Source organism: Berghia stephanieae, chromosome 4, assembly GCF_034508935.2.
Source record: "Berghia stephanieae isolate SIO BIC M18660-M18661 chromosome 4, UCSD_Bste_1.3, whole genome shotgun sequence".
Lineage (NCBI taxonomy): Eukaryota > Metazoa > Mollusca > Gastropoda > Nudibranchia > Aeolidiidae > Berghia > Berghia stephanieae.
In genome coordinates, this window is record NC_088363.1 from 91092584 (window position 1) to 91102583 (window position 10000).

The window sequence follows — 10000 nt, forward strand, 5'->3', positions numbered from 1 at the left end:
ATACATTGGACATGGACGATTCCACCTGCGGAAAGAGAGCCAAACATCAAGTTAATAAATAAGATAAAAGCCTATTATTTATTTATTTATTATTATTATTATTATTATTATTATTATTATTATTATTATTATTATTATTATTATTATTATTATTATTATTATTATTATCTATTATATATTATATAGTTAGTAGTAGTAGTAGTAGTAGTAGTAGTAGTAGTAGTAGTAGTAGTAGTAGTAGTAGTAGTAGTAGTAATTGTATAATTCTGGGGTGAATGCAAAGGTGTATGAAGACTGTTTGCGAAGCACCCAGCTATAGTCTATTTGACAACGCTACCATTGGATGGCCCATGATTACTTCAAGGCTCCAACTTCAGCAACTATAAAAGCTGACATGATTTCGTGGTTTCAATCAGTACTACATATTCTGACCATTAATCAAAGGGCTAACTATACTCCTTAGTAAAAAGAAACGAACCAGAAACAGTTTTCAAAGCAGACTGTCTAATCAGGGAGTTTTGACACGAGGTTGCGTGACTTCCCCCATATCATTGTGAGCGCAATCCAATCGAGGCCAGTGGGCCTAAAGAGGAAGAACACAAAATTTACTCTTACCGACGAGGCAATAAATTATATAACAAGGGAAGACTGGGAAAAGGCATGCTCCAACTTTCGCAAACTGGAGGAAAATTATTAATTGGATAGAGATAGAGTGATGCTCGAAATCTTTCCGTAGTCATTTTCCATTTCTCCTATTCATCATCCTCGTCATCAGAAGGTGATGATTGATGTATCCAGTTTTTCTTGGCTGTTGTTGTTGCAGTTGTTATTATTGTTGAACACATGTACATATTTGTGGAAACACTGTATCTTAAATTGATGACTTTTGACTAGTCTAGATTACATTTATGTAATCCTCTTTGGCATAAACACAAGCTATTTCTCAAGATTTTGCAATCAATATAATGTTGGAAGCGCCTAATATTAATTTTCGTTTGTATTCATCAGTAATGTGTATTGATAGTTATAAAATGTAGATGTCTGATAGTTAAAAAGTTGCCATTCGTTCCTTCGTATTCAAAAACTATATGTTTATCGTTTAAGTTTCAATTAACCTGACATTCCATATTGACGAATTCCTTCAAAATGGATAAGGGGAAAATTCATAATTTTGATAATGTAAATCTTCTATGAGTTCCGATCCATACCCGTTACCGATTTTAATATAGCTGCAATAAGCAAAATCCTTTTCTGTTGTTTTTAAATTCACGAAAAATACTTTTTATTTAAGATAAATTGATTCAGGGGTTCATACAAATGTTTGCAGCTGTGCATTGAGGGACAGCCGAGAAAAAGAAGAAAAACACGCGCCTTTTATTTAAAAATTCTGACTACAGTATGATACATTCTTTGCTGTTGTGATTGTTTTTCAATCGGCCGTCAGACGATCTTATTTATCATAGCTTCGTCAATCAATTCGCGTTGCTTGTCAAGTCGTATATGAGTTTGCCAACACAGAAAAAGACGGCAAGGCTTTGAAACAGACAATCAAGACAGCAAGTGTCTAAATAAGTCGTGATTTAAATAGCCACATAGACTGGAAGGGGCAAACGAGGATAAGAATCATAATTGAAAGAGGGTATGATACACCGTTAAGAAGATTAGAATGAGAGATAATACCACTTCATTGACATGAATCTTTGACAAGAATAACAAATAAGTCCAAGACGTACTGTCCTCATCGACAAAATAAGCTTTTTTCTTCATGCTTGATTGATTGCCCTATCAACAATTCGATCTCTAGTTCGATCAGCCATTTATCAGCCGGTTCCAAGTTATATGAGAGGGGAACAGCTACTCAAGTCGGTGTTAATCTGTCACACTTGATAGTTACCTAACGCACTATCAACTCTTGTCTGAGTTTGATTTACAGTCATTGTTGAGATTGTTGTACCCAGTCTAATCAGTTTAATCCTTGTGTGGGCTGGTTGCCTTCTTGATCTACTTTGTTATGTGTCAGTGTTATTGTTTTAGCGGCTGGGTTTGATCATTGCCGCTTGGAGTTTCATTCATTGAATACTTTTGTTGAAACGTTCTAATACGGCTGTATTGTGTAATCCTCGTGGAGTTACAACTGTTCTAATGGTTCTTGATATTTTCGTATTAGTGTCTGTTGATTCATTTAGATCGTAGCAGACCATTCTTGTCCTGCTTATTTGGAGCATGAATATGTGGTACGGAACCTCGAAAGATCCTACGAATAAATTTGGATTATGATTACACATTTGACACAGAGTGACAAGAGTATGGATCATTAAATTTAACAGATTGTTTTCTCCCCTAAAGCATCCTGCCATCCGACGAACAAGCCCTTTACAATATCAGTTAACTCGTCGTATTTCCGACAACCACACTCTTTGATTTCAAACGTTATTTTGGGATGTCGCCTAAGCTTTTCACAAGCGTTTTCTGCATGTCTTTTTCTGCCCATGTCATCCATTCTTGTCATATCATTCTCTTTAATTATCATCTCCACTTTTCTCAGTGTTGAATTGTCTTTGTATCTCTATTGTTGATCTCAGAAGGTCTGTTAACTTCTATTACTTTCTAAATCTTTATTTCTTGTTTGATTTTATTTTATTAAATGCTTCAGTATTTCTGAATTTTCGATCATTGATTATTTTAAAAATCTCATTCAGTCAGTTATTTAACAGGAATCAAACCGTGTAACAATACACATCTCTCAAAATTACTCATGATGTGAATACACTGTGATATATATTTCTCTATGGTCCCGTTTGCTGCGAATTGCATGTTTCGTGCTGGATGTCTTAAACATCAAAGAAATTCAACGAGAAAATGGAGTCCATGGACCCTATATTCAGCCCAAGATTAGTGGAAAGTGGGCATTTAAAAATCCACGATTCACGTTCCTATCGTACGGATGAGGACAGTCGTCATGGGCAGCAGGTGTTTAGGACCGAATTCATCCAAGTCCCCAGTTATGTGGGAACTGGAAAGTCTTTCCGGAAGAAACTACGAAAACATTTATTTGGTGCTGTTGAGGATAATAATAACGGAATCTATTTCAAAGCTTTGACGAACATGGAAGATTTAGATTTTGGCGAGGATTATTATAAGCATGGTGATAAAAATTGTAGACCTTCTATAAGGGACAATTCAAATGTTGTTAATGGTGATTTGAATCACTACAATTGTAGTAATCGTAAGAAAGTACGCAGCACTTCATTTACTAGCAATTCAAGAGATTCGGGAGGAGAGAAATCGACTCCTTCTACGCCTCGTCGCCAGCTTCACATTGCACACAGACAGTGTAGAAAACGAGAATGTGACGTATGTAGACCAATGATGAGGAATTACCATGACCTAGGCGTCGCAGTTGATCCCGTTTTATTTACTCGATGGGAAGTGACTGGGTGTTCAAAAGACGAGTGGGTGAAACTCAAAAGGGTTAACTACAAGATAAACGTAAGACCACGACGCTTTTTGTAACTTAATACATGATTTTAGTAATCAGGTTATATATGAATCACACCGTATCAAAACGGTATTGTGTCGGGTTTAATCCTAGTCTAAATAGTGAATTTAGAAATACATCGATAAGAAAATATGAACTTGCAAGTTTTCAACAATCCAAAAAATAGTATTTGTTTTCCACCATAATAAAAGTGAAACTAACCCCAAGATTCATGTTTGTGGCTATAAACTCAATTTTCAGCAACTAGTTCATCCCGACATAATACCGCTTTGAAACGGTGGGTCACATAAGTTTCTATCAAACAATAGTCCTTTCTTTCTTTCTTTTTTTTTTCTTTTATTGTTTGTTGTTATTCAATGTCCTACTCTCAACAAATTATAGTTTTTCGAAAAAGATACGCTCAACAAATTATAGTTTTTCGAAGAAGATACGCTCAACAAATTATAGTTTTTCGAAGAAGCCATAGAACACTGTTTTAACGAACATCATCAATGATTTCTGATTGTCAGTATTGTCCAAATTCATAGGCTGCAACAGTCGTGACGTCACTTCTCTCGTAATGATGCATGGTAACTTAGTAACTGGTTCTAAACTAGTGGAACAATGGCGGGCGCCCTTATGAAATACTTTTCCGATGAGCATAAAAGCGTATCCAGAGAAGAAAAACATTATAAATCTGATCATGTTTTGACTTTTATACATTCTGATCACATGACATGTGAAAAAGGTCTAGCCAGCATGAAGTATTAAAAGTACCGATTTTCTTTGTTTAGAACCAAGCTGCTGGTTGCTGGGCGGACGTGACATCAGACTAGCTGGCTGGTTTGCTCCCTGAATTTTCACACCTCTGAGTTCAGGCTTAATAAGCTTTTATTGGCTGTAGGATGGCACACCCGTGTCTAGGCTCGGATATGGTCGTTTATTCGTTCGCGTGTAGATGCGAACTGAGTGACAAGCATTTGTCCACTCAAAGTGGATGTAATTGTTTACGGTGTTGGTAAAAAGCACAGGCACCCTTTAGTGTGAGAAAAACAAACAGGTCTCGACATTTTCACTTCGATCTAACTTAGCATCGACTGACTTCCGTTTAAGTCGAAATACCGTATTGCTGAGCCATCAGCGTGTCTAACATGTTTCAGTTCCTCATTAGGAATACACTGAAAAGGTATTGTCTATAATTATATAGAACACATCTGCGGCTTCTGTCAAGTTCAAATGTGCGTCCTATATAACTCGGCTGTTCTCGGGCAGACATAATGTTTTTTTATAAATGGTCATATAAAAAAAAAAATGGTTTTATTCTTTGCTTCATTTCACATACACATACCTATGGCTAGCTACTCGTGTTCATACAGTTCTTCGACATGATAAGAGGGAAAAGGGAGCATCCATTTTAAAGAAGTAAGCGGTGGGGATGTAAAACGCCCTCGAGTTGACAATTCCAACTGGACTCTTCCAACCAAGCAAATCTACGATCTTGATGAGCGTAAACTCATCAGGGACTCAGGCGTCTGGGTTCCCCCAGGTCGTCGACATCTAAAAAATATAAACAACAGTAACTTATATTTATACACTTAGATGATTCCGGATTGCCGGAATTTTATCTCTTTTCATCATCCAGTGCAAATTTGTGCTGTTTTACAATTTTTGAGCTTTTCAAGCTTTTATATAGCGCAATATCCACTAAATGTGCTCAAAGGGGTCCCTGGTCAACATCAACATTTAACATGTAGGACGGGCGAGACATGACGCCTGTTAGGCGATATTACAATTTTTCGGACAGAGACAACGCTATTAACGGCCAGGTACTCATTTTACACCTGAGTACGGTGAGAGAATTTGGATAAAGAGCCTTTTCCAAGGACTCAGCTATGCGCCGAGCGAGGCTCGAACCCAGGATCCAAAAGCGAGTGTCATACCACTAGACCACATAGCCGCAAAGTATAATGAAGACTGAGATTTTATATTATCTGAACTCTCCTTTTAAACAATTTGCCATACACATGTAACTCTTTACGGTAAGTGTATGGGAAAGAAGCTTGCCTTTAATTTTGAGATGTACATTAATTTTAGTCGGTGATAATGAGCTGTCTCAATTGCTTTAAGACAGTTAAAGAGGAGCCTTCGTTACGTAGGGTGGTATTTGCCAATTTGTCTTAGGTGTTGATTCAGCAATCTCCGATTATTAGCTGAGACGAAGTTCTTCCCTTGCCCGTCGGTGTATTTTTTTTTTTTAATTAAAGGAATATATGATATATGATATGATATGATATAAGTCCAGATTTATGTTGGCTTTTATAGCCTTTTATCTGCTCTTGTGCATTCGTGAACGTATTTAATTCACGTCTATCAAAACTGGGCATGCCAATAGTAGGAGGTGTCTGAATTTAACTCTACAAACAGTATTTTTCTGCTTCACATTGAGTGTCGAGACGGCACTTGAATGCCTGCAGGCAAGCGGTTCCATTTGTCGACTACCCGAACTGAGAAGTTCTGCCTAAGGTTTAGAGAACACCTTTCCTTGGGAAGTTTGAATCTTTGTCCTCTGGTGGTGCTGGTGGAATCAAGGCGATATCATTGTGTACTCGAATCAAAATTTGGATTTATCAAATCATTCTCATTATTTTCTATTTTTTTTAACATCTGCATGTCGTTATTCTTATGTATACATTTTTATTCAACGTTTCAAGGGTCTGGGACAGGTCATCAAGTCTGTTAACAAATCCTCCCCTGGAAAGGTCAAAGAGAGTTCAGAGGTCATTAAAAGAAAGGTTCGAGTTAAACTGGACACTCTCAAGGGACAAAAAGTGGTGGCCAGATTAGAGGAAGATGGGTTGTATTATCCTGGTATGTCTGTATTGCCAGTCTTTTTATTTTTATTTATATATACTGATAGCTTTCCTCTCTGAGGTTACTGCATGTCGAGAAATCTTTCCATTATTTATTTGAGAAGATGATTAATTATAAAACCTTTCAATCACGTTGGAATAGAATATGTTGACTGATTAAATGCTTACGTATCAAAACTATTTCACGGATTAGGTTAAAACATTGTATAGGGGTGGGTAAGCTAGTTTACGTCAAAGAAAGACCTTTTTGCACTGAAATTATTGAGCTTTATATAGCGCAATATCCACTAAATGTGCTCAAAGCGCTTTACAAGGGGACCCTGGTCAACAGCAACATTTAACATGTAGGACGGGACATGACGCCTGTTAGGCGATATTACAATTTTTCGGACAACGCTGTTAACGGCCAGGTACTCATTTTACACCTAAATACGGTGAGAGAATGTGAGTAAAGAGACTTTTCCAAGGACTCAACTATGCGCCATGCGTGGGGCTCGAACCCAGGACCTTCCGATCCGAAAGCGAGTGTCATACCACTAGACCGCATAGCCGCACTAGTGAGAAATGAATTACATTTCAATATTTCTCTCATGACAGCTGTGGTGCTGAAATGCTCTGACCCGAGACATGCCCTTGTAAAATACGACAGCGGTGTTGAAGCTGAAGTGTTGACGAGAAACCTTATACCAACAGGAGGGGCTGTAGCAAGACCTAGACTAATGGTAAGTTACTTATACAGATGTCACCATTATTTGCATTGGACATATTCAATTAAGGGGCATCGTTTTTAGATTCCCACGAATACACGTTGCACCTCTAAGACTTCATTGTATAATATGTGCTCTGACTGCTTGACCTCTCCCTAGTTGATGCAGCTCCCTCTTGTCCTTCAACAGTCATGACGTCACTTCCATCGTAATGCCGCATGGTAACTTAGTAACTGGCTCTAAACTATCGGAACAATGGCGGACGCCCTTATGAAATACTTCTTCGACGAGCATAAAAGTGTATCCAGAGGAGAAAAACATTATAAAAAATATGATCATGTTTTCACTTTTATACATTCTGATCGCATAACATATGAAAAGTTCTAGCCAGCATGAAGAATAAAAGGTACCAATTTTCTTTGCTGGGCGACGTGACATCAGACTATTTAATCCAATTTGTCAATGTACATTTGGCGATCTATATAACTGTCATGTGAATCTGTTTATTAACGAAAGGGAGTGTAAAGTAAAGAAGGCAAATTACAATAGTAAGAGGACCACCTATAGTAGAAAGAGGGATACAGGAAATATCCTAGTTAGGTATAACATTATTTGACAGAGACAAAGGGCTGGGTTGATTGTCATTTTAATTTTTTTTAAATGAAATGTCGTTCTGTGTAATGCAAAATCTTTTATTTTGTCATATGATAAATGATATGTTTGCACTGGAAAACAAAATACTTACCCTCTGGGTTTTAAATTATTGTTCACAATGATTGTCTCTTTGAAGGTTGGTGACTATGTCCTAATGCGGGTGGTCAACTTGGATTCGAATGAAGAATGTTACGTGCCGGCCATTATCCAGATCGGCCCACAGAAACAGGAGGCCCAAGCCCGATTCTTCACTGTCCTCATGTACAATGGACAAAAGGTAGGAAGCGCTCTATAATCATGGTGTTGTCGATTGAGTGACTGCCGCACGTATCTCCAATAAAATCCAAGCAAGGAGTTGAGTAGGTAGAAACTTAGGTGGTCACGAAAATTCACCCTTTTGGACTGTACATTGTTCCTGGGATAAGGCACTTAACTCTCTCCTTTCCGATCATTTTCAGTGTTTTCCCAAAGTGGCAGGCTTATCCATCAGAAAACGTGATTCTTTAAACTCAAACAATCTCTCTACAAAAACAACTTTATGTTCTTATTGATTAAACTAATACCATCGTGATCTACAAAATAAATCAATGCTGATGGTTTTCCTCGGATCCGCGGAAATCCGCGATTTTTGAGTCAGAGGAGGAATTTCCCCTTTTTTAAAAAGTTATATTTCCCTCGATCAAATGTACTGGCAGTGAGAGATTTGATGTGTGGTGGAACAAATAGGTACAGTTTCCCACTCTCTAGAAGTTAGCTAGCAATGATAGCTTATCATCTCAATTGTCTTAAAATGTGTGTATATGTGTGTGTGTGGGGGGGGGGGGGGGATGTATGCTGTAAAAATAAAGGGTTCTTAAAGGCAATCATTCAAAATTTTCCTCCCTTTTCAGTTTTTGGCACCATCAGCACTGATAAATCTGAATAAGAAAAATGTATATTGTGTCGTAACAAATGTGACGATTTTGCTGTAGTTGGTAAGGAGAGGGTTAACATACACAATCTCATTTGACTAGTAAAAGCAATGTCGTGGATTTTAAGAGTCCAGTTATAAAAGACAGGCAATTTGAACTTGTAATGAGAAAATAGCAATTTGGCTGATGGAGAATTGTGAACATTGCTACTTACTTATTCTCTGAGTGCTGCTTGATCAGCGCTTTAGGTAGACATAATAATATAATATAGAATGTGAGATGGTGTCCTTTTTATTTATTTATTTATTTATTTATTCAGTTGTTTGTTTATCTATTTTCTTTTTTTAAATATTTATTTATGTATCTTTTCACTCATTTGTAATATTTGACTTATATAATAAATAGTCTATATTTTAACAGGTAATTGTCATGTTTAAAATCATACGAATTTAGGTATGTGATTTTTTAAAATGAAAAATTGAAAAATCGTGATTTTTCTTTAATTGAAAAATAATTCTTTCCTGAAGGCTTCAACTTTGAGGACATATCTCTTAAAAATAAGCAAGGAAAGATTTGAGCTAGCTTCCATGTACATTGCAGAGCAACAGAATGAGAACAGAAAAGAGTAAGCATTCGTTAAAAATATGTTGTATTGCGTAAGAAGAAGAAGAAGAAGAAGAAGAAGAAGAAGAAGAAGAAGAAGAAGAAGAAGAAGAAGAAGAAGAAGAAGAAGAAGTAGTAGTAGTAGAAGAAGAAGTAGAAGATCACCACCGTCATTATCATTATCATTTTTGTCATCATCATCATCACTGTCATCATTATCATCAATTATTATGTTCAGTTTAATATTTCATATAATTTATTGTTAATAGAAAATCTACAAAGTCAGGTAAAATTAGGGATCAGAAATAATTTTAATGATATGGAAAGTTGCTTTAGACAATAGCAATTTACATTTTTTTAAAATTAATTATCTTCTTTTACCAGAGTTGAGGATCTCGTCTATGTCACTCCTAGAGACAAAAAAGGTATAAAACAAAGCAGAGAAATGAAGACAATCTATGAAAAGGACGAATACGATAGTCAAGGAAATGGCTCAGATGAAGATCAGGACGTGGACGAGTCCAGCATGCATCAATCAATTCATGAAGAAAAGAAACAAAAGAAAGCTGTCATTAAAGTGAGCAAGAATAAGGAAAGGAAAAGATTGAAAAAGAAAACGAAAAGGGAAAAGGATAGAGATACGTTTTTTGACGAGAGTGGGAGTGAGAGTGAGGTAAAGGAGGAGATAATCTATCAAAGCGATGACGAGAAAGAAAAAGAAGATGAGTTGTTTGTTAGAAGAAGTGTTGAAGAAGACGACGAGGACGAAGAGGAGAA

General features: G+C 36.7%; 2 protein-coding genes across 9 annotated transcripts in view; both read left to right on the plus strand.

Moving 5' to 3' along the window:
• Positions 1–10000, plus strand: part of LOC144971557 (von Willebrand factor A domain-containing protein 3B-like) — a 62864-nt gene that overhangs the window by 42282 nt on the left and 10582 nt on the right. For all 8 annotated transcript variants that reach the window (XM_078912583.1, XM_078912587.1, XM_078912589.1 and 5 more), the window contains 5 exons: positions 6190–6346; positions 6946–7070; positions 7846–7986; positions 9148–9245; positions 9608–10000. The exon at positions 9608–10000 is cut by the window's right edge and continues 138 nt beyond it. In XM_078912583.1, coding sequence (XP_078768709.1) covers positions 6190–6346; positions 6946–7070; positions 7846–7986; positions 9148–9245; positions 9608–10000 — 914 coding nt within the window. The remainder of the gene's footprint in view (positions 1–6189; positions 6347–6945; positions 7071–7845; positions 7987–9147; positions 9246–9607) is intronic.
• Positions 1978–3513, plus strand: LOC144971644 (uncharacterized). The gene is made up of 2 exons (XM_078912720.1): positions 1978–2015; positions 2700–3513. Exon 2 carries the CDS (start codon positions 2860–2862, stop codon positions 3511–3513), a length of 654 nt encoding a protein of 217 aa, XP_078768846.1. The 5' UTR covers positions 1978–2015; positions 2700–2859.

Coding starts and splice junctions, on each gene's coding strand:
- LOC144971644 (XM_078912720.1), top strand. CDS start 2,860: ATGGAGTCCATGGACCCTATATTCAGCCCAAGATTAGTGGAAAGTGGG.